Below are 25137 nucleotides of genomic sequence, written 5' to 3'. Positions count from 1 at the left end.
ACAATACATTGAGGTAAATGTTTTTATTTCAAAATAGTATGCAAGATGCAAGCGACGTTTAATTTTCACAGGGCTAGATATAGCAATTGCTCTTTCCAGTCTGCAGTTCTTTACTTAGTTGTTGGACCTATTTTATTATGAACCAGTGAACAGAAAAAAATGCAGAGTAACAACTAGGAAAGAAAAGGTCAAATCCTAAGATATCTGTTCCTTAGGATAACTACTAAATCTCATTTTACAGATGAAAACCTTAACATCAAGGATGAATCTGCATACCTGGCCCCTTGTCTGCCCATTGAAAAAAGCCACATTGTTTTTCCTTCACAAAAGGGCACACATAAAAGTTCTTTCCATTATTGGGACCAATCTTCAACACGGTCTTCATAACACAGCGCTTCCCGTGGTTACAGAATGGAAAATTCAAGTCAGCCCACTGCGAAAACAGACAGTTTTAGCGTATGTGATGGCTATGAATTCCTTATTTTAAAATTAGGAACAGAAATAGATCTACAGGGGGGCCTTAGCAGATAAGTGGCAAGAGGAACTTCTCCTGGTAGTTAGGATAGTTTGTTGTGTTTTGTGACTAGCGATTTTAGATTTTTCTGTAACATCAATTGTAACTACGTATAATTTAACTAGTGATAAATATTTTAACCTTGTAACTTTAATTGATGTTAACACACACATTCTTTCCAATTAAGGCATCACTGTTATTACTGTCCTGAATTCATCTACAGCTACCTGATGGTAGGTGACTGAGTGAACTCTTCTCAGTCAAACACACATAGCAAGGAGCAATGGCCACAAGTTGCAGCTGGAACGGTCTTGCTAGGCATTAGCACAGCAGTTGTCTAGACAAGTTATGGAATTTGGTTTTCAAAATTTTGGCTAGACAAAGACATGGCTGAGTAGATCTCGTGTTGGTAGTAGTCCTGCTTCAAGCAGGAAGTTGAACTAAAGGCTTCTAGAAATCCCTTCCAACCAATATTTCTACTATGCATCTATGTTACTTTGCGCTGAACTAGATTAAGAGTATTTGCACAAGGACATGCCTTCAAAGTTGTAAGGAAAGTAACTAATATACTACTTGTTCATAGCTACCATTATGCTCTCGGTTTCAATTTAGCGTGCAGAAGTATCTAAAAGTGACCTTAAGCTTTAAATGGATCATATTTTTCCACAATTACAAATAGTGGAGTAAGTGGGCAGTGGGGAGACCTGTTGAATTAAGCAAATAGCATATAACCTTATTTGTTTTATTAGAAAATAGTCTCTAAAATCTTATACATACTTGAAAGTAGTCACACCGAGATTCTCTGGGTAGAGGACAGGTATAAAACTGTCTGCCCTTGTTTTCTCCATCCTTTCTCACAACTCTGAGGCTGCAGAGGCGGTTATGTTTACTGCAGTGAGGATGGCTCGTGTTTAACGTACAAATACCATCTGTCGTATTAACTTGAGGTTTGCTGTAATGACAGGTTAAAAGATTACTTCTGCATAATGTTAAAGAGATTACCAGCACCACAACCAGACAAAGAACTCTCTCTCCTGCTGTTAGGATAGCATACTCAATGTACTGTTGCACACAATGACAGCCAAAGAGCTTGCTTTTCTAATGCACCCTATTATGCTTTAGGTAAAGATGAATGATTACTAGGAGTGAATAGACAACTCTAACTCTGTGCTTATCTTCCAGGTACTATACCAGTTTTCCCTAGCATTAACCATTGTTTTAAAGTATTTTAACATATTCCTAAATTCATCTGCAAAACAAAACAAATCATATTACCTGTGTTATATCTCCCTTCCCAAATTCCAACATATACTTAAAGAATTTTCTCAGGAGAGAAAACAAAACAAAAAAACCCCAAAAAACAGAATACCAAGTAATTGCTCAAGGTCATGGATATTTGTGCACTTCACAGAAAAGTTTTCCATCCTCTTTAATAAAGAATTACTGTAGTGTTCCAAATCATATTCTGAGAAGTAATCTAGCTGAGTGAGTGGAAGAGTGTTCTCTGAAGAAGATAAAGTTTCTTTCTTCATTCCTTATCATTGAAATAGCCAGAGATTATCTGAATGCAATACACAAGGCTTTCTTTTTCACATCACCATTTTTAAATAAGATTAATACTCTTTGAAATATATCTTTCTAATCTATTTACAGAGCAGAAAAGCAGTGATGAAACTACAGTGAAAACAGAAAAGATTAATTAGTTCATTCCATTCTTGTTAAGTTTTCAGCTTAGGAACTTTATGTTGTGTTTTATGTCTGGATGATCACAGTCCTGTAGACATCAGCAACGTTTTCTTCCAACATCTCATTAAAATGAGACACAAAACCCCTCCTTTTCTGACACAACTTCAAAAAAAAAAAATCCCCAAGCCCCCCAAAACTTAGATATATTTAAATATATGACTTGCTATAATTACCTGTTACTATGATTGATATTGTCTGATTTTTTCTTTGCTTCCCTCTGCTCTCAATTATCCTGCCTACATCCTCAGTTCTCTGTAGCCCTCTACTAAGACAGTAAGCAGAATCTGTATTCATACAGCCTAGTATGCCAGCAAGCCAGATCTGGTTTCACAGCTAGTGCTTGCAACAGTGCAAAAATTTTGTACGTTTCAGAAGAAACACATGACCAAGAATTTTGTAGCATATCATGAATGTCTTTCACATTCACTCTGCACAGTTTACCACCATTAATTACATCCACCTTGCACTCCCATTACTGTTGTGCATCTCTACCAGTCTTCTCCCCAACAACCCCCATAGGTTCTCACTAAATTTCTCTTAACTAGACTATGGATGTGTCTGAATGGGACTATGTAACTGTAAAAATTCAGGATGGGTGGAGTGTCAAGTAGTTACATGTAGGATGGGGAGGAAAGTTAAGAGAAAATAGGGTTGGGAGGTTCATCAAATAATTACCAGTACAGAGGTTCATACCATGGGAGAATACTGAAAATTGCTAGCTTACAAGTCATTGTAATTAGAATAGTCATCTAGTTATTTTCATAATAAGAATTTACACATTTAAAGTGAGATAATATATTTATTCTTAGGGCCTCTAACTTTCGGACTGCTAGCATTTTAGCAGAGTTCCCACAGACCTGATTCTCTTCTCTTTAGGTTGCAATAAACAAAACATACTAAGCATACATGCTTTTGCAGAAAAAAAAAAAAGGGATTAAAGAACATCTCTGTAAACGTGGAAGACAAATTAATGATCAAGGCAGTAAGAAAACATCACCTGTCTAATAAGTACTTTTAAGAGGGACATGAGTTTACATTTTGGCATCTTTCACAATGATTTCAAGATCTCTCTAAGCATACAGCAACTACATTACTAATATAAGCAGCGGTCAGATAGTTCCTTAGGCAGAACTGTGTCAGTTTACTGCTTAGAGCTGTATTGTTCTGTTCCATTTAAAAATCTGAACTATGAACAGCAGTTTAGTTAACAGCAGGACTGGCCAGATGCCGAAATCTAGACTTTTTCGGTAAAAAAAACTGAAGGTCATTAAGTGCTTTTGAAATCTGAATGTAATTTGAGTTACCCAGGAATAAGTTACCTCTGACAGAAATCCAAAGACAATGTCTGAACCCTGCAACATTCCATTAGTCTTCAGGTATAAAATGTGTTTGTTGGATTATAAAAAGACTTACTTACTTACACTGTAGAATAACATACCTGATTCCTATATTATGCTGGAGAACAGAGGATATACGATCAGTTTTCTGCTTCTTTTGAACAGGTTTGAAAGAGAGAGGCTGCTGATGGGAGGATGAAGCCATAGCCGTTATATTTGTTGAGCAGTACTTCTCTATACTTCCCCCTGACTGGTATACATTTTGAATGTGATCCAAATTGCTCTTTGGCGAACCACACTGAGTGTGTCCATCAGATACTTGGGTATCGTTTCTCAGAACAACTTTGCTGCCAAGATCTGTTAAGACAAGGGTTGTATTTCCAAATGCAGCTTTCCTATTGATCTTTATTTCTATACTTGGCTTTCCAAAATCATTACAAGGGTACTTCATTAAGCTTCTGTTAAAAGTTGCAGAATCTTCATCATTCTCTATCTTTGGAACTAAGGAAAAATAAATCATTGGTTTTAATCCATCTGTGTAGAGTGAGTCTATAGATCATAAATATGATCTATATATATATATAACTGTTCATACAGTTATACATGTTTATACAGAGAGAGAGAGAGAAAGAGTGAATTTACTTCTATTTACATCTTGGAAGACTGCAAAACCTGTCACAGATTAGATAGATACTATGCCAAATTTCTTCCATTACAAAAGCTCATGCACTTTTGGAGTCAACATCATGTATTTCAGAATAACATTACTGTTATTTGAATGGAGCTAGATTTGAGGAGTATTCTATACATAAAAACTAGAGGAGAGGAGAGGAGAGGAGACAGGGAACCTTAATGCCTATAAGAGAAAGAGAGAAATAAGCAAATCCATATTAACAAAATCTCAGATAATACTCTTACAATGCAAAGAAAGTCTTATTAAAGAAAAAAAATTTGAGTTTTTTTTTTTTAATATAACAGTATTCCACCAAATCTAACAGATTTTCAAATTCCAGGCCTGTTTTGCAGTAATAGAAGTAGCAATAGCAGTTTTCCAGTAATAGCTAAAGAAGTGAAACTTAGAGGTAGTACAGAAGAAGAAATGGAACAGGACTTTGATACAAAGCTTACAATAGAGATCTTTGCTGTGCAGACATTGCTATATATTTTAAAATCCAGCTCAGAATATTAAATCCAGGAGAGGTGTTAATTGGTGAATCTGAATCTGTGGACAAATTAAAGCTTACAGGTTTCTGGCACTGATTTTGCAGGAAAGGAAGAAGATTAGCCTCTGCTGGCAACAAATTTCATGCCATGCACAAAGTCATACTTTTCCTGATTCCTGGCCTGGGAAAATGGAGTTTAACTGGAATAAGATAGGAGTTTGATACACACCATTCCATTCATACAAGGTGGTATCTAGAATGAATCAACACTTTTTAAGAAGCATTAAAATGATTTTGTAGAAACAGGCATCAGTACCATAAGGTGCTTCTTCCAGCAGGCTGGGTGTATTTTCGCACTTTGAGAAGTATGGCTCAAAGTCCACTCAAGAGCTATGAGAATCTATGATCTTTAATTTTAATTTCAACGTACTTTGAGTCATGTGGTTAAATCCAGGGAATTTTTAAACAATCAGTCCTGGAGTCTAAACACATTAATTCTTCTCAAGTACAAAGAGAGCCTGTATACTACTAACAAGTGTCTTCCCTTTTGGTTCCGCAGAATTAAGGCTAGAAAAATAAAAGATTAAGTTGTAGCACGCAGATTACTGCCACTTTATTGAATGATTCTCTAGGCATAACAAGTGGAGGGTTAGTTTTTAAGGTAGAAAAGTTTCAATTACTACAGAATTGTTATAGAATCAGCTTTAGTCATAAGAAGTCACATGCATGCACCCCTTCAGACTTATGCTTCTGGGAGTACATGCAACAATTCAAAATGTCTGAGTATGAGTTTTGTTCCACCTAGTTTCCTGTAAATCCCTCCACAGAGGGATTTCCTTTCTCTTCCTACAGGAGGAGGAAACTAAGCTCTCTTCTTCATATACAAAAACAAAACAAAAACAGACACAGGTTTCAGGGGCAAGTTCATCCAATACTTCACTCATCTCTTCTTAATACCTAGATTTCTAAACAGAAATCTGGACAGAAGTCAGTGTTACTCATTTGGTTCCATCTTCCTTTCACTTTCTAGGTCTCATTCATAGCTGCTTCGGCTCACTGGGAGGTCTAGAGAGTAAAGCTTCAGTAAGAGACAACAAATTTAGGAAGCGAGTCCAGAACCACCCCTATTCTGAACTTGGAGGAAGAAAACCTAGCCCCTGAGAAACCCTAACACACTCTTTTTGCAAAGGGTACTAAAATATATTCTCTAGTGCTTTTGTTCACATGAAAGACTAGGAATTACTTTTTGCCCTCCTTCCCACGATGATTTTCATCTCTATCAGAGGTGCGCTGCAAACTTTTAATGATTTTAAGGAGAGCTGAAAGAATGAGAAAATGGCATTTTGTCTCACTCCTTGCCCTAGTTAAAAACAAAGGGCCACAGGAGTGGCTTGTCCATAGAATCCTTAGCTGCACACAAAGCTGTAAGTCTAGATATTTTTAGGGTTTGAGTTTAAGACGAGAGAGTTTCCATGATTGGTTGCGTAAGATTCCCCCAAAATCTGGCTTTACAGTTAGTGAAAGCTACATAAAAAATGATTTACAGTTTACCTATGAGACACTTTGTTCTATAGTTTTTATAGTTCTGAAAATGGCATCAAAAATACAATCCTTCTCCCTCCCCCCAATCCAAGTTCCAAACAACCTTTCAATACCTTCAGGCCTTGAAGTCAAGCAGGCATCACAAATTTTAGCAGAAGGCTTGTTTATTAGGGTACAGCGCATACACGTCCACTCTTCTTCCGATTTCTGAGCTACACGTTCGTTAGAACATGACCCCCTGCCATATGCCCAGCCAATTAGGCTATTTCTAGCTGGCAGTTTGCTGTGAAACAAAAGAATGATGTTAGTATTTTGTGATGTTTCTGCTACAGATTACCTTACACCACTACGTGCAGGGAGACGCAGGGCTAGAGAACAAGTAGTACACAGTGTTATAGCTGTCTACCATAGCTTGGACAGCATGTCATGATTAGAGTTTGATCTTTTTCTTTATTTAAAGGACAAATCTTCCTCAATGCTGGAGAGGTAATACAAATAAAAATATTCAAGCTAAAATTAACAGAACGCTACTTATTATCCCATTATACTCTACAGCACAATGTCCCAGCTTTTCTCAAATTCTGTACCACTTTCAAGTACTGCAGCAAGAAATCTGGGGAGAAATGAAGACTGTTCCTGTATTTTTCCCCCATCCCTTCTACAGAAGGCTTGCTAACAAATACATTAGTGAATGAAGAACTGTTCAGGGACTGAAATAAAGAAAAATCACATAATATAACAAACAAATTTCTTGGCTGTCATTTAAATGATAGCCATTAGGCCATATTATCATAAGAGCCAGCAGAACTGAAAACCTTAAACTTAGTCTGTCTTGGGTGTCACCATTTGCTTAAATACTTTTAACATTTAGGAGCTTGTTCAAAATTAAGAATTTTCTTTCTTGCTTCATGCTTTTTTTTTTTCTGTTATCAAAAGGAGTTCAGAAATGTCCTACCTGTGACTGGTGAGCCACAGCTGTACTACAAACACTTCTATAGATTACATTTGAAGTTATTTTTCTGTAGACTATCACAGGATCACAGAACGGTTGAGCTTGGAAGGAACCTGTGGAGATAACTAGTCCCAACCCTTCCGCTAAAGCGGGGTACCTAGAGCATGTTGCCCAGAATCGTGTCCAGACAGCTTGTGAATATCTCCGAGGAAGTAGACTCCACAGCCTCTTTGGGCAACCTGTTCCAGTGCTCTGTCCCCCTCAGTGATACCACCTTCTCATGATGGCAGATTTATTTGCTTAGAATCATAGTAACTATTTTGCAATCATTGCATGTTATCAAGGACTAATTTTGCCATAATATGCTAACAACATCTGGATAGTAAGTATAACAGAAATGGTTATCAATTCAATAAGACACATATATGTAAGTTTAAGTACTATGACTGATAAACGTTCAAACATTTTTCTGCATAGCTTTTCATGGAATTGCGCGCATTCTGGAAACTTTTTAATCATGAAAACTTAAGCACTTCAATTAAAAAACCAAACTGCTGTTTTTGGAAATTGTTGTGATATTCCTCAGACCTATTATTTATTCTGCAGTTGTCACTCTCCTCAACAGGCTTCCAAGATATGCTTCTCTCATAGTGGTAGGGATATCCATTACCTGCCACATCTCTTCCACAGCAGGAAGGATATGGAGAACAATGAGAAATGTTAACATTTCAGAGATCTCGTGCTGTCAAGAGCTAGAATAGACATTACAGTAGCATTCACCGAAATACTGTGGCTAGATAACAAGCAGCTTAAGTGGTAAGTTTGTATTAAAAAATGGATATTTCTACATTATTAAATCAGTTCTGCTACTCAGGTATCAAAGATGCATTACTAGACTGATTATATTCAGCATATCCTGTGTGTGTAATCTGATGTTTTTCCTGTTTTACATTTTTTTCCTATCTCATGATCCAGTATTTTAGAGAGTCAGGGTACATTTGATTTGAGGAGGTAGCTTATAATAGGTGTTTTATTCATATTTTCAAGTGAGCAAAATCATAAGCTACTGAACTTGACCCGAGACCCACTGGGTGAAATACTGCAGTAAGTCAGTCTGATCACAGTGACTCCTTTTGGCCTTAAAATGTGAAAAGCTTAAAAAGGCAGATAAGCATTTAGTTACCACTCAAGTTAAAAGTACTTTTATTTGATAACAGTTACTGCATAATAGAAAACACAGACCAGCAGAATACAACAATCTGACATTATGATGAGGATATCACTAGAAATTACTTCTTATTTTATAGCTACCATTACCACTTTTTTTTAAACTGGAAGATACCACTGTTTTCCTTAAAAAAAGCCTTCCTTTGTTGTTCCCAATTTCTATGAAGTCTAGCATACCTACTTTTCTAGGAGTGAGAGGGAAAATAACTAGAAAATGATGCAGGAAAAATAATTCATTAATCTGACTCATTGGAGCACTGTTGTCCTCTTACCCTCCTGCAAAAGATTTCTCATTATAACCTTTGAAAATATAGCAGATTGGGGTTACCAGCATGTGAAATATTATCTTCCATGCTGGACTTTTCTTTGTTTGATCTGTGCTCAAAGACAATTTTTAAGTCTTAAGCAAAAATCCCTTCAGCCATCTGAGTTATAGTTGTTTTAAAAGGAGGAGAGCGGGGAAGGGATTTCTCTGTTGTGCAAATCTTTTCTCCTCCCCTACCCCCATCCCAAAGTACGTACTAATGAAGGCAAAGTTTGTACAGAGCAGTATGTTTTATTAGATTGACAAAGCTCAAAATTAAAAAGCAAGCTTCTGAGGCCTGAGATGAAAATTTTCAAGAGCAACTTAGGTGTTTAAGAGTGAACAGGACGCTTTTGAAACCTTTACTTTTTGCCCCTGTGTGATATCAAATGCATTTTGGGCTTTTCTAAAATAAAAAGAAAAAAGGCTGCTGCTAGCACAATTTATGTAGAACTGCAAGTGTCTTAGTGGCACGCCTGTAGTAAAATATTTCTAAAACTGATAAGGAGGAAGAAAGTGTTCTAAGCACACTAACAATTAAGAGGTCGCTGAATCTATGACTTCAGAAGCTCTACAAGATTTTCTATATTCTGAATTTGCTGAAATTTTAGTTTTCCCTTGTAACTTTACAGCCAGAAAAAAAAAAAAAATAGTACAGATGTAAAGCTGTATAGCTGTTCCTGTTTGACTGGAGGGAGCTTTCTATGAAAAGGAATAGAAAGAAGCACACATTTCTTCCTACCTTCCTTACGCCATTCAACTCAGTGGTATGTAAACATCCAAGCCTATTATATTGATAATACCAAGAACATGGGGCAATTTTTCCAGAAGCAGTGCATAATATTATGAGTTGTTCTCACAATGATTCCCACATGTGGTTAGAGTACTAGCTATTTCAATATATTGGTATCAAGAAACCACAGTTTTTAAACATTTTTAAACACCAATGGCCAAAATATTTGCTTTTGTAAAGTCAAGAGACTTCAGTTCTCAAACAGAATGAATCCTTACGCATTTTATATTTACTGTCCTCTTATTGTTACAGCACTTTTCAGATGACAGCTGTGCTCAAAAGTGTTATAGAATCACAGTCATACCTAATGTTGACAAGCTGTGGATCAGCCTTTTGACATCGACAGCAGAAGTAGGTCATCCTGTTGTTCTCTCCTAAACGACATATAGTGATCTTCCCATTGCACTTACCACAGGTAGGGCGCCTGTATACTTTGTAGTGTTTGTAGAGTGGAGACCCTGTTTTGCGGCACTAAAGCAGAACATACTTAGAACACAAGTTAAAGACCCAATATAAATTTCATTTCAACTGAAGCCAACATTAAAAAAGTGGGGGGGGGGAGGGGGAAACAAAAAAACCTATACGGATGTAAACTGACAGCTAATTACTAAACAAAGATATTTAAGGGATGTTAATAAATGCTGTTGTCTGTACTTCAGACTTATATAAGAAGAGTCTCTAAATCTGGGATAACAGGGCCTGGGTTTCTCCAGATAATAGAGTAAAGAACAGAACAAAAAACAAAAAACATATTTGCACGGTACAGGCAAACATATGCCAGGGATCCAGCCTGAGTCCGGCTGGACCACCTAACTGATTCAGCACCGGTCATCTTAGACCTGGCCCCTGCAGGAGAGTGCCTGAAGAGTTCACAAGCACCAATACAAAAAAACCCAAAAAACCCAGAGCCTGCTCAGGCCTAATAGTACAATCTGAGTTAATCAAACTTCCCAAAACCTGGAGAATGGCACAACACAGAGATAGTCCAGAAAACTTATATGAGTCAGCCTGAGGCCAGTGAAGTTCTCAGCTTCACCTCAGCACAGGCCGTGCTGCATGCAAGCTGGCCCATAAAGAGCCACAGCAAGCTTCCCAGATTGTGACAGAAAGTCACGTTAAATTAAGCACGTACTAGCCTAGTACACAGCGACCTAATTCGCTGACAAGCAGGCACATTTCATGAGAGAATTTGCATGGAGTAAGCATAGACATACCCCTGCTAAAATTAGTGGAAAAAACAAAAGAAAGTAGGAGAGCCAGAGCCAACCTTGGAGAGCTCCATGAGCATCAGCACCATAGTCACAGTTCCACGAGCACAGTTTAAATAATATCAGAGCTGGCCTAGCAAAACCAACCCAGCTCTGACAGGCTCTAGCTCCACAATGCATGAGGATTTGTGGAGTTTTCTGAGAATATGGGTGGCTTTGGGCTCAGCATATTTGCTTCTGCTGCACCCATACTAATTAGCCTCACTGAATAACAGCTGTTTCTGCTTTCGAGAGTACAATTTGCTCTCCAATAATTCAACCAGAAAGAATTGCTATTATATATTTGCTTGAATATTGACAAGCAGCTTGGTTTTTTTTCCCCCCACAGATTTCTCCTTAAGGTTAGAGTTAATTTCTTATTCGTAGAATTTCCTACCACTCAGTAATTTAAAAGCCAAACAAAAACAACAGGTATTTACATCAATAAGACTGCACATCTTTGGATCTGTAAGGTGTTACTTGAAATAACAACACAGTATCATTACTGGAATAATAATTACAGTATAAGAACATTCTATAAACAGTGATCATGTACTATGACTCTTACTAATCTGTTTTCATTATATTACCTGAAAGAGACTTTGGAAGCTTAGCTCATCCTTTAAAAAGACTTGAATAGCAAATACTGTGTAAGTATAGATTATAAAAATTTTGAAAATAGTTTAAACTTCTGTAGCTCCATTTACCTATTTGTTTATTGTCACTCTAAAAGCCTGTGGCACATCTAAATCTCCTAGTATTATAGCTGTTGCAGAACTGGGTGCTCTCTCTTTACTGGTAGGTTTCAGCAGTATGAAGAGAGAGATTTCCCCAGCCAGGGGAGACTAAACACTGCTCTTCAGTACGCTGGGGGAGAAGCAGGAGTTTAAGCATTTTAAGAGTCTCCCCTCTAGCAACCAAAAAAGGGTTTTCAGATGTATCAAGGTTCAGCTCATTATAAGAAAGATGAAGAAAGGTTTGTTAGAAGGCTTTTCCCCCATGATTAATATCTTGACAGGAATCTCCAAACCCTACTCAGCGGCTGCATTTGGCAGCCAAACATCTCACCAGGACCCTTTCCGCATGCCTGGGAACTACTTTCTAAAACTAGTTTTAAGCTCATCTTCTATATCTGGGCACACCCCCTGTGGTTAACTATACAAAATTAACTCTGTTAGAAGTTAGAAGCCAATTGTTAGAAGTTACCATCTATTCAGTCAAAAAATATACTATTTCAAAGTTTCATAAATGAAACCACATGAATTCAATTACCTTCATACTTCCCCAAGGCAATTCTTAGTTTCCTATTGAAGGATGACCTTTAGGGTGTAGTTATCTTACCTGTAAACATGCATTCAATGTACATCAATTCTGACATGCTCAGAGCAACTTTACAGCATGCGCACAGCAGAACTGAACTCAACTTGCCAGGCAACATGCTGTCAAACTCATCTGCTGCAACCGTGCCAAGGGTCGGAAGCTAGGCTCCACCACCTCTCCCTCATTAGAGGATTCACAGTTAATAGCACCCAAACCAAGATTCTTATGCATTGAAACATTTGCCTTGTTGCATCTTTTTACTATTTCTACTAGATGGTTACATACAAATAAAAACATGCTGGAGCCGAGTTTTGGAGTTTTCTCAGAAACATGAAGCCTTACCTTATAAAAAAGGAGGGCAAAGTCACGTGTCATTTTCACCAAGTGACATATATGCTTATCTGTCAGTTCGCAAACCTGTGAATAAGACGAGCATAGTTTTTACACTATTAGTACACTAAGCAACAACAGTAAAAAAACCTGTAATATACTGGCCCTCCAGCTGTCTTCAGTCAATACGGAATTACATTGCTTCCTCTTATGATAAATTCTCTGACTACATTTTGTGTAATATCTCTTTAAAATAGTTCATTTGCACATACAACTCTACACAAACTCACTGTGTGAATAGCAGTGTACTTTGCCCTATATAAAAAGTGTCAGTGGTCTTCCTCTACATCAACCTAAGAGTTCCTGATCATAGGACACTAACGTCAGTTTTAACTTCATGGAGTTAACAACTCTTAGTTCCCTCTTGGTTTCCTAGTGGATTTTATGACATAACTTAACTGTTGTCAGATAGGCTCTTTCCCATGAGAGATCTTCAAGAAGAATACTTGAGCCATAGGCACCACAGTTAGAGAGATGTATCAAGAAGACACATTTTTGTTAAGAACACCAAAATTCTGAGTCATTTTTCGTTCCTTTGCCAGCTCACATTGTGGACGCACCCCAGTGCATTTTGATTAATATCTAGGGATGGCTTAAGCACTGAAGTGGATTGCCAAGAAGGGCTGTGGAATCTCAGTCTGTGAAGGTTGTGGAAACTCCACTGCATAAGATCCCAGGCAATCTGATTTAACTTGAAAGTTAGACCTGCTTTGAGAAGGACATTAGAATAAAGCTCCAGGATGTTCTCTCCAACTTTTTCCCCCCCTCTCCCTTTTTTTTTTTTTTTTTTTTTTTTAATTCTTGAGAAGCCTATTGAAGGGATTTGTCCCTAGCTTCAGCAGAATCAGCATTCAAAGTCCACAGAAACCAGGCGATGGGGGGGGGGGGGGGGTGTCTGTGTGTGTAAATATACATATATGTTTTTTTTTTTTTAAATAATATTGAGAAAGAGAGAGAGAGAGAACACACGTGAGAAAGAGCATGAGTGAGAATGCACACGATTCCTAACCTATTCATCCAGCTTTGGCTGTTGGATACGCAGGAAGGCTATAGTTCCTGTTGATTTTAACTTTCGTTCAAATAAACCAAATAGTGGGATTTTTGCAGTAACATTCCCCAGAGAAAACAGGACTCAAGGCTCTTCTCCACTGCAGTACTTCAGTCTCAGAAATTATAAGCTGCTGGAAATGCAAAGACAGCTTTCCCCAAACTGTAATGAATATCCATTCACTTTAGAACAGATATCATCATACAGCTCTAGAAAGTTTCAAATCCAAACTGATGCTATGAAATCTTTCATACACATTATGTTACCAAAAAAACCCAAAAACAAAAGCCACAGAATAACGCAAAAGAAAAACACACAAACATGTTCTGGACTTCCAGGTACTGTTTTCATCAGCTTTGGTTTACAATCTATATAATTTCAGACTTGTTCGCAGACTTCAATTCTCCACAGAAGTTTCTAGATACATGCTTGAGGATCCAAACCAAAAAAGTATGATAAACAATGCAAAAAAGCAAACGATCCTAGCTAGCAGCACAGTAAATGGAAGCTATGAAAATGGCCCCTACAAATATGTCCAGTCTGGGAGACAAGAGTAACAGAAAGAGGTCCTAAGGACTGCTATGACAAATATCCCAGATTATAATGCTAAAATATGACTTTAATGTCTTAGAACTTTAAAAAAAAAAGATAAAACAAAGAAAGGTTTAAAAGAAAAGATGACAAAACATTATATAAATAAAGATTTACATTCCTAATACTTTTTTTGTCATTAAAAACAATCTTGAGACATTTCACCCACTTTAACAGCTGGATGGAGGCCACTGTCAAATAGTGCTTCATTTTTTATGATATTTCCCACTCCAGGTAACACTGCTTGATCCAGTAACACATCACACAACATGCGAGTTTTCTGCTCCTTAATCTCACTTTCTGCTCTTAAGCAGCTAAATTTTGGAGAGCAGACATCCAAGCTTTCCATCATTCTCACTTTCTGCTCACTTTCAGCTGCATTTCTGGAAGAGAAGACGCAGTAAGACAGAGTTTTTTTTAAATTTTAATTATATGCTAATTTACCAATATGGTTGTAAAAACAGCATTTGAAGATATGATGGTATATTATATGCAGATAAAACAAACCAAAAAAATACCAGTGACAGGCAGAGGCATAAAAATTTTTGAAAAAAAATGAAACAGCTCAATGATACATGCACGGAACATGCTAGCATCTGGACCAACACAGCAGAAGTCATGCTCTTTTTGTTCATATTAGCTTGAAAAATAATTGCCAGGTTCTTGCCTTAAAACTACTCTCAACGTGGAAATACTATATTTTTGGACCATCACCCATAACTAAAATAAGGGTACATGGTCCAGTAGTTTCAACATGACAATAAAAGATAGATTCTATTAAACCTTTTATTAGGTTAAGCTTAATTGTAAGTTGAAGAACAAAGATTCAAAATAATTCAGTGCAAGAAGTCTCAGACTTGCCTAGGTTGTTATGTTTCATAACATGAATTCAAGTAACATATGTGAATTTACAAAATCCCTTTCATCCAAGAGCCTCAAGTGTTTTTAAATCAAGCTTCTTATTCATTTTATTAGCAATGAGAAGTACAGTGCTGATGGATGAATACATCAAGTTAATGTTAATTAGAACAGTTACACCAATTTGCTTTCAAAAAGAAAAAGTGAAAACACAACCTTTGGGGCATAAAAATTTAAAACCAATAGTTGTCATATATGAAGACCCTTACATTCTTGTTCTTGTTAAGAATTGAGACTTGAATACAAATTAAAGGAGTAATGGGGTTCAGCGGTCAAACAAGAAGACGGAATTCAATGCAAATTGAATTCCTGGTCTTGACACTATTTAAAGAATTATTGCATAAAACTACTTTACCTGTATATAAATTCTGATAAAAAATAACAGATATTACACTTCCATACCCATAAAACATGATATGTTTAAGAAGCTTTATTACATTTCTTTGTTTCTACAATGGCAAACCAAGCACTTCAAAAAATTCCGTTAATAACATAGTGAAAAATCACATTGTTAGAAAAATAAATCAAGCTGTGGGTTATTATTACTTTCTTTAATTTCATTCATTTTACTTTACCTATACTCTACTGTTGCCTCAAAAAAACAGACTGTATCTTCCGTAAGCTGTATCTTCAAAACTGGTAGTACTCCATTTCTGTCTTTGCTTCCATCGTGATTGATGCACATGGAACCATTCATACCAAAGTGAACCCTGGGAACAAACAAAGTTCTTAAGGGTATTTACCTTAACAATGCTTCCAATCATTAGACTTGTGTATTTTTTAAAGTTTGTGAACTATTCTGACCTAACCAAGTCAGTACACATGTGCATTAATTCTAGTCATTAACAGGATATGGCAGCATATGACTTGTTCACGTAGTGCTCAGTTACAAGGGAAGAACCCTTTCCACCCCAAGATATAAACACTCCAAAACACAGCAATTTTCAGGTACTCTTCATAATTTATTATGCAAATATCAAAACTTATCATTGAGTAACACGCACTCCTGGTCTATCACACTTAAATTTTTTCACTTGAAATGCTAGTCTTCCACATTATGTTCTAGAAGCTAAAAGAAATCATAGATTACTTCACCAGATAGTTTTTTGTTAAAACAGGCAAAAGTCATCAGATACGAAAGGAAAGATTTCAGTCCTCATACCGTCAACCCTGTTACCATATCAACGCTATTTTCAATAATGCCACAAACAATGTAATTAACATCTGCTACATACATTTTCTGCTTTTCTTTGCCTGCAACCAAGGCAAAAACTGCAGACCAATTACAAATAAGTAAAAGAAATAAAGTGAAAAATACTCAGAGAGCAAAGAGGCGGAACAGACTCTTTCAATAAATCCTTTTACAGATCACTAATGCTTTAAGAGGTCTTACATTTTATAATGTGTTCTACTGGGAGACAGCATACTTAAGCAAGGACAAGTTTGATTGTTGTCCCATCTATTTTGTTTAGGTATTTATTATACACTTACCTGATAAATTCAGCTCTTAAAGCAGAGAGAAGAATGGAGGGAGTGCCCTACTTCTATACTTCTTAAATGAAAAACATTGTATATCAGAAAAGGTGGATTATCTTCTAGATACAGCAGGAATTACCAGATCAAACTACACATGTAACCAGAGAAATATCATGTATCTATTTCCTTTTATTCTCTCTTTGCTGCATATCAGGAAGGATGGGCATTTTAAATATTTACAGCTGGGTTAAGACAACATTTCACTAAGTGCAGCTCTTTATGCAACTTCCTAATAGCATTTATTCATTAATTTTCTTCAATTTTCAGAAAGCTACGTCTTTCAAAAGCTTTCTTCTTACAGCTCAGTTCAGTTAGTATAGCTATTTTGGCAGCTTTTGTTTCCGTTAGACATTTCCAATTCTCAAGTTTCATGAGCAGTACTACATACGCTTAAGTAGGCCTTTTTTTTTTTTTTTTTTTTTTAAAAAAGAAGCAGACTTTTAAACTCTTGTGTACTGCTATCAATTAGGAATGCAATAAACATTTCCTGCAAGTTTGTTTTAAGGAAACAGCATACACATTAATAGCCGATAGTTTCATTTACTAAGCTCCAGTACACTGCTTACAAGGAGCAGTAAAAGTCACAACTATTAGCTGTCATAGCTACTTGCCAGTTCATGACTGGGAAAATAATTCAATTATCTCTATGCATAAATCCCTTTTACATTAGAAAGCCTTAAGAATTTTACAGAATTTCACTCTTGTGTTTCATTCTTTGATGTGCCAAAATGAGACAAAATGGAACTCTTCTCATTTTACGTACAAATACAAAAGCTACTCTTAATTAAATGTAGACCTGTTATTCAGCTGACAGCTTGTAATAAAACAACAAATTCATCAACTTCTTAAAGGGAAAAAAGCAAGTTTTTAGAATGATTTAGTGCCACACAATATTATAAGGCTCTGGTTTTCTTTAAACCATTAAAAAAAAAAGCACTCAGTAGCAGCACAATCTGTTATAGACAGAAATAAAAACACTGACAATTCACATTATCAGATTCTAACAGCCAAGATGTGATATCCAGTCAAGACAATGGAAGTCTCTCCTTTCCCTTTAAGGGATTTGTGGTCCACGATTAAGACCTCCTTTCTAAGGATGTTTTGTCTTTTTTTCAGCTATATAAAAACACAGGCACCTTATCAATTTTTATAAATTTTTATAAATTTACCATTCCAAGTTTACATTAATAGTACACTACAGAAACTAGGTCCAGTACAATCTCTCTCACACAGCTGTATCACTTCCATGACAACATGGCCTCTCTGGGACAGCTCACTAGTATCACAGGGCAACCTATGCAAGCATTTTAAGCCATCTCCCCTACTACTGATTTTTTCAACTTTCATCCTTTTTTGTTTTATTTTGCTTTTCTTAAGTGACTTTCAAGGCACACTTGGAAAAAAAATACCTCATATTTTCCTAAAACTTTACGTTACTTTCTTTGCTGACTTTGATGTACTTGTTTAAATGGGGATCTAAAAGTAACAGTACCAGTGATAATTTCTTTCAAAGGAGTCATTGCTCATTTGTACTCTTCAAACAAAACTTCTGACTGTCCACTTTATCAATTTGTATATAGCAAATACTGAACTGGATTTCCTTCACTGACTAATTGCTATCTATAACATGGCAATATCTGAGAAGTATCTGCCTCATTTATAAGTCAGGCAAACAGTAACCATACATAGCGTATAAAAGGATTTCCTAGCCAGGTTATCTTCTTCCACCAGGCAGTCATTCCCCACTTGAGAAAATCCAAGAGCATAAAATAAGTTGATTACCTTTCATGGCTCCATCTTTCAAAAAACATGCTACCTAGGTCTATGTGACTAACATCTCAGGATCACTATGAGGATTTTGCAAGAAACCCTGGCAGACAAAAAAGCTGTTTTTATTATGCTGAAAAACTACGTATAGATTCAGAATCTGCACAGCAGTAACCCTTCTCATGAAGAAAATCCTATATCTGAAAGTAATTTAGTGTGTTGAGAACATTTTCTTAGTGTACAATTTGGTCCTTTGCTTATCCAATTAATTTGTAATACAGTCATTTAATAAGGCTAACATCTGTTCTAGGTACTTCCTCTGCCCCCCCCCCCCCTTTTTTTTTTTTTTTAGAAAACTTTATAACTGGCTTCTATCTTTTTTTAAAAAAATTGCTTTTTCTTCTGTTTAAGAAAGCCCCATACAAAGCAAGAGAAACTGATTAGGACAATAATCCTATCCTTCACAGGTATGGGTACCTTTAAAATACAGACAGTTCTGTCCTAGTAGTTACTTGTATGATTGTTGTATAAAGCACTGAAGTGTGCTTGTAAGACTAGCACCTCGTTACTCCCTGAGAAAGGGTCACCTAATGCTATTTTGCAAAGTACTGTTAGTGATTCAGCTTAAACAAACTGCCAACTTTACTATAATCATCTATAATTTTACCTAAAATTAGGGTTAAAAACAAACCAAAAAAACCAGAAGTGCTATTTTATAGTATCTTTTTACTGTTAGCACATTTATGTACTTTAGATATTTTTAGTCAAATATTTATTTACATTTAACCTCTTCTTTAAGCTACAGAGCAGGAACTTGACCAGGGGAAGACCACTGGTATACCTCTGTTTAAAAGAAGAACTTGGGTTACATTTTGTTTCTTTACCTTAGTAACTAAAAAGGTGATGCTCAGCTAAGTTCCCAGGGGACACCCAATCCCTTGGTACTGAACTGTCAGGCAACTTTGGTGGTTCCCACTACAAAACCATAGAGGGAATAGTGGAAACTGTAGTTCTCACTACCTTTTTCCCCCACAGATACTGTTCTTAATAAGAAGAGCTAAATGTCCTAAAGTTGCTCTAAGAATTCACCTACAGGGCAATCTTGGTTTCTTCAGCCATCAGGCCCTAATCTAATATTCTTTAGGAAGGACTTAAATGAAGAGTTTTTAGAATGTTTTAACTGATATGCCAACAGTTGTCTCAAGAGATTAAAAAATCCAAAGTAAACAGCTGTAGGGAGTTTGGACTCTTAATAGTTTGTAAACTTTTCTTTCATTCCCAGAGACTTTTAATGGGATCTTGTGTCTAGGGCTTTTTATTTTACTGCTTCCATCCTTTATCACTTTTTATTTTAAATAAAAGATGTACCTTTTCAAGGGTTACTCTCTGTATTAAAGTGAGATGTATATACTTTTTCCTCAATCAACTCCCTACGTTGCATTTCTCTAACACTTGGAGAAATAAGCATATGACGCTGTCTGATAACCAGTAGCCCCCTGCTACCAGAGATCAGTCTACCCCAAGTAATTACTAATATATCACTGCCTTTACTTATCCAGAGTGCAACCACTGTAAACTGTTCTATTCTCAGCCAAGCATTTTCAGTGCCATCACTCTCCCACAAGAGCAGTGCCACTGGAAATATATCATGTCACCAAACTGTAAGATACTTGTTGACATTATCAATTTTAAACTAAGAAAAATCATGACCTGGCACCTTTGTTCAAGATCAGTCACTAAGCGACAACTACCTTGAATGTAGAAGTGACACCGTTTTCTTTTTAAAGGTGTATAATTATGTTGTAAGTGGGAGGGTGAAAGAAAAGCATTAAATGTAAGCATTACCTATTGAATATAAGAGCCTCACCTATTTATGTTATAGTAATTACTGTAAAGAACAATTTTTTTTTTAATAGGCCATTACACTGCACACTTGTTAGATTGTTTTTATTGACACTTACAGTACAGAAATATGTTGAACTAGAAAGCAAAAAACTAGATTTAGAAAAAGACCTTGGTAGCTAGCATGAGGATATCTCCAAGGAGCTCAAGCATATATGATAATAATAAACATGCCAACAAATCTCTACTAAGCTCTGCAAAGCGTGAACAAACAACGATTTGGCACAGTTTTAACATTTGTCTCTGAGCCATAGTTTCACTAGAAAACTAAGAGATGCCTTTGTGATCCCCAAACCATTCACATGCCAAATTTCAAACCATGGTTCCAAAGCAAGGAGGTGTTACAGTGTTTAAAGCAAGAAAGGCAGCATAGACGCATACACACAGACTATTTTTAAGTCTGGCAGTTTTCCCTCACACAAACTTATTGTCAGAACAACTGAATCATTAAAAAATTAAGTACAGATAGTTTAAGTACAGACAGTATTTAAGGAAAGCTAAGTGTAATTGCAAATACAGTTTGTGATGGATGATGCTAAGCAACTGTAACTGTATGCATTTCTATGAGTTCTGTCCTTAGATAGTGCAATTTCCTGTTTAAAATGAAGCATTTCAAGGAACATCCGTCTTTTTCAGGTACCTTTATATGAGATCTTAAACTCAGAATAAAACAGTGAGTTGTCTCAAACAAATTAAGCCACTATTTAGTATTCCTAGCACTTAAAGGCAGCTGCAGAGAAGTTTCTCTGTAACACTAACTTTCAAATCTGTGGAACCGATAAGAGAACAGGAAGACCCTCTGAAAGCGTGTAATTTAAATGCATAGGGAACTTTTTTCTCCCCACACCTCTTACCTTAAAGCTGTCTGACCAAAATACATGAAAAGCTCCTTTCCCAAAGTCTCCACACCTCTGTAAACATGTCCAGTAAGGGCATTGTGACCAGAGATTCTCTCATTACTCACAGCAGTCTGAAAATGAGTACACATACACACAAGATTTAAACCAGAAATTATAATAATTTAATTGTAGCATCAGTACACATTCAGCAGTAGTTGTATGAATTAATGTTCCCACTTACACAGCATCAAAGCTTTTCTTTTAAGCAGCTCTATCAAAAACAATGGTGCTACTTACTAAGGAAGTGGACAGTCATGATTACTAAGGATATCATAACTTAGCCTATTATTTTCAGAATTGAAATAATGCATCTTTTTAATCAAACTATTTTATGGCTTTTTCTTCAAGACATGAATTCAAACAGGTTTTCAGGATGATGTAAACCAACAGGGTATAGTTTGGATATTAAATACTTGTCAAGCTGTTAATTCAGCCATTTGTGGAATCCTAGCCTTCTCAGAATGCCTCTGGCTGGAGTTTTTAGCTATGCTCTGAGTATGCTTTCTTTCAGTGTTTCACATGAGGCAGTGTAGGCTCTTCTGTAATACACAATAAGTTCACAGAAGTATTTTTGTCTTCCTACTAGCTGAAAGGCTAATCTCGGAAGATGTTGAGCAGCAGGTATGATACTACTAGTAAAGAAAATGATAATTGTGAGATTGAGGCAAAAAAAAAAAAAACACCTTGTCTTGCATAGCCTGTGAAACTTAAGTAAGTAAATGCATGTGCAACAAGATTTATTTTGGTTTTAAGCCACTCAGGATTGTTAAACTAAATCAGAGTCAGACTTTACTTGGAAAACTAACTTGTTCTTCATAATATTTTAGGTTAAACTCATGCCACTTTGGTATCAGGCAAGCCTTTATATTAATCCTAGTATGGAGACTCTATTTAAATAGTCTCCATGAGCATGGTAACTCTTTTCTACCGGCCAAGGCTTTGTCCATGGTTAACAGCCACTTTGAGATCTAAGCAGTGCAAAAGCCTTGTGATGGTTGCTTGCTAGTGAATAAAGTCCCCCTGAGGTCACTTTTACTGTACAAAGTTATGATCATCAGTATATTTAAGGGAATGAAGTTTCTTTTTGTAACTACAAGAGCTAACTCCTTACTTCAGGAATCAAACTCCTGAAAGACACACACACACACTAAAATACACACTATATATTTAAAAAAACTAATTTATTGATGGCATATATTTTAAACAGAATAAATATCTTGAACTACTTTCTTTCTGAAATTGGTTTTTTAAGTACTGTCTTACACAGAACAGGGGAAAAAAACATAGCAACTTTCTGTCTGGAGATACCAATATACTTAGGACACAAGCATTACATACAGTTTCTCACGGCTGAATGAAAACAGGCATGTGGAAAAACAAAAAAAAAAAAACCTAGCCACATCCATAATCAAAACCGGAGTACTGGATCTTCACAACTCATTAGCTAGACCTGTTCATTTATACCCCAACATCTTTTTCTACCAGGTCTCACAAGCCCCAGCAGAGTTTTATAAAATGTTGAATTATTTTATGCTGCCAACAAAAAGGATAAAAACTAGTAGAGAAATTACATACTGTGTATACTGAGAGCAGATGTCACATGATTTATTTGTTTAAATAGTTGGTCTAATTAATGTGATGTTTTAAAACAAGTAGTTATATAAACAAGTTCCATTTCTGCAGACTAATGTGTATCTTCCTCTAGCCTGGTTCTTTCAGACTTTTGAAAGCTTATGGGAACACCAAAAAAAGCAATTAAAACCAGGAACTACTACTATAGTTTTCCCTTGTACCATATATTTCCTGAAGTTAAATGATATTTTAAGATTTGCCCTTTTTAGTGAACAAAAGGGATTCTAAAAGTTTTCCCTCATTATTTACAAAAAGCCTATGTTTCTCCAGCTCTAGCTTCTCTTTAAGCATCCAGTTTCCTAAGGCTGATTTATTACGTTGATCACAAGCATACTTTAAGGCATATTAATTTAAAGGAACAGAAAAAAGGAAAACTCTGCCAACTAACAGTTGGTGAGGTTAAGGCTCTGCCATAATTACAGGGGGGAGGAAGGAGATGCCAGGGACACTAACGATCCTGCTCTGAAGGTCATGTCAGCCAGGCAAGTGTTCCCACGCCTCAGCAGCCCAGCAACTCCTGACAGCACCGAGAAATGCTTTTCCCCCAAACCTGGCAGAATTCCGCCCGCTCCCCCGCCCCCGACACACACAAAATTTACACTCTGCCTCCCCCATCCGGCCCTGCCCGGCCCCTGAGCAGAGGCGGCAGCAGTGCCAGGGCTGCAGCCCAGTGCCACGACAGGCGGCTGCCCCGCCCCGCCAACGGCCGCCCCGCCAACGGCCCCCTCCGCATGCCCCCCCCCCCCCCCGGCCGCGGCCCCTCACCGCGCCGCCGGTTCCGCCTGGCAAGGCGCTGCCCTGCATGCTCCGCACGGCCTGGCCCTGGCGCACCCGGGCCCGGAGCCTCTCTCCGTACAAGGCGCAGCACGGACCCTCCACCATTGCCGAAGCCCGCTGCCAAACGCTCTGCACCCCTCCGCCCGCCGCCTCTTCCGTTCAAATCTCCCGCTCGCTTGGGGGCGGTGCCGCAGGGCCGGGCGTCGCTCCGCCTCCGCCGGGCGGGCCTGGTGAGCGCCGCGCCGTTAGCGCAGCGGCCCCGGCGGGGAGGGCTGCGCCGCTTGGGGGAGTCCGGGCCGAGCCTGAGGGAAGGCAGCGCCGTGGAAACGCTTGTTCTGCCCTAGCGGCGCGATACAGGGCGCAGGCTCGGTCCGTAGGGAGGCTCGGCACAACCGCGGGGCGGGGGACAGGGGCCGGTCGGTCCCTGTCATGGGCGGCGGCGAGGGGAGCGGAAAGGGACGAGCCGTTTCCTCGCCTGTCGCCATGACGGACCCGCCCACTCCGGGGAGACTCGTCTTTTTTTCAGGCCCGGCCCTCTCCTCACAACTTGATGTTTGAGCTTAGAGGACCGTCTTCATGGATGGGAGCGGTAACCATATGAACACTAAGCAACAGGCTTTGTTTTGCGAGACACTGCAGAGAAAACACGGTATATCCTATTTATTTTGCTCTCAAGTGTGAACTTCTAACGTCCTTAAATACTTAATCAGTTATCACCGCATTCCTGTTGTCGTTTAAAACACCTCTGCAAGCACCTCGTTTTGTAAGACTCACTCCGTGCACAATTGGAAGTCAATTTCAGCCTTAGCAGATTAAATACTTAATAGGTTTTGGAAGTTGACCAAGTCTGTTTACACAAGGAAAAGATTCTTTTCACTGCTGCGCTTGAGGTAAGAATAATAAACTCTGTAAGTTTTAAGAAATTTGAGGGAACTAGTATTGGCAGATAGAACAGTACACCCCATTTCCTAACGCTCACCTCCTGAGGTATACTCACACTGGCCTAAATCTCTCAGTTCACAGTTACTTCTTACGTAAACAGACCATATCCAGGCTTTTATCAAGCTTGATGCCTTGAATATTCAGGTCTATGCAGGGCAGAGTGAAATGCTTCTCATTTCCTAAAAGGTGAACGTTTTTTCCCCCAAAGGCAGCCACTAGATCAGGTTGAAGTATTGTTTGCTGAAATTGAATTATGAAGTCAGTTATTTCGAAGTTAGGGTATGCTGCTAAATGTAGCCCATTTCCATTTCTTATTTTTCACGGTGATATTTTTTGCTGTGATTATTCTAAATTTTAAAAATAAAGCAGTCATTAGCCAAAAATTTAAACTCACTAATCAGAGGGGAGAGATCACCCGTATTCCAAAATATGTGAAAATCAACCTGATTTTTCTGCTGCCCTTGAGTCCTGCCTCACTGTTTTTCTCAAGACAGAAATGGGTGCATAACTCACATGGAGGGATTCACTTATGAATGTAAGCACCTTACAGATAACAGCAGTTCCTGTTATTTGATTATCAAATATAATGA

The 25137-nt window shown here is 37.6% G+C and overlaps 2 protein-coding genes across 6 annotated transcripts in view; one reads left to right on the top strand and one right to left on the bottom strand.

Annotated features, from left to right (window-relative positions):
- The window catches only part of AGA (aspartylglucosaminidase), a 153977-nt gene that overhangs the window by 33317 nt on the left and 95523 nt on the right, over positions 1-25137 (top strand). For 3 of the 5 annotated variants that reach the window (XM_068942548.1, XM_068942544.1, XM_068942549.1), the window contains exon 12: positions 3763-4128. The exons of 1 other annotated variant lie outside the window; for it this stretch is intronic. The gene's annotated coding sequence lies outside the window, so the exon portion shown is untranslated. Of the gene's footprint in view, positions 1-241; positions 349-3762; positions 4129-25137 lie in introns of those variants that run through there. One more of the 5 variants, XM_068942546.1, reaches the window with a different exon arrangement.
- On the bottom strand, positions 9-24485 carry NEIL3 (nei like DNA glycosylase 3). Its single transcript, XM_068942529.1, has 10 exons — positions 23594-24485; positions 21152-21267; positions 15668-15802; positions 14344-14557; positions 12488-12562; positions 9883-10049; positions 6416-6585; positions 3699-4098; positions 1292-1466; positions 9-433 (listed from the first exon to the last, which is right to left on the bottom strand). The coding sequence occupies exons 1-10, from the start codon at positions 23708-23710 to the stop codon at positions 257-259; spliced, it is 1746 nt and encodes a 581-aa protein (XP_068798630.1). The 5' UTR covers positions 23711-24485; the 3' UTR covers positions 9-256.

Source organism: Struthio camelus, chromosome 4 (assembly GCF_040807025.1).
Source record: "Struthio camelus isolate bStrCam1 chromosome 4, bStrCam1.hap1, whole genome shotgun sequence".
Classification (NCBI taxonomy): Eukaryota; Metazoa; Chordata; class Aves; order Struthioniformes; family Struthionidae; genus Struthio; species Struthio camelus.
This window is presented reverse-complemented; position numbering and strand designations above follow the sequence as displayed.

Excerpts from the sequence above, each read along its gene's own strand:
- NEIL3 (XM_068942529.1), bottom strand. The coding sequence starts at position 23,710 with ATGGTGGAGGGTCCGTGCTGCGCCTTGTACGGAGAGAGGCTCCGGGCC. Across the intron at positions 21,268-23,593 it reads CAGGCGGAACCGGCGGCGCG|ACTGCTGTGAGTAATGAGAG; the intron begins GTGAGGGGCCGC and ends ACTCATTTTCAG. Across the intron at positions 10,050-12,487 it reads TTGCCCTCCTTTTTTATAAG|TGCCGCAAAACAGGGTCTCC; the intron begins GTAAGGCTTCAT and ends GTTCTGCTTTAG.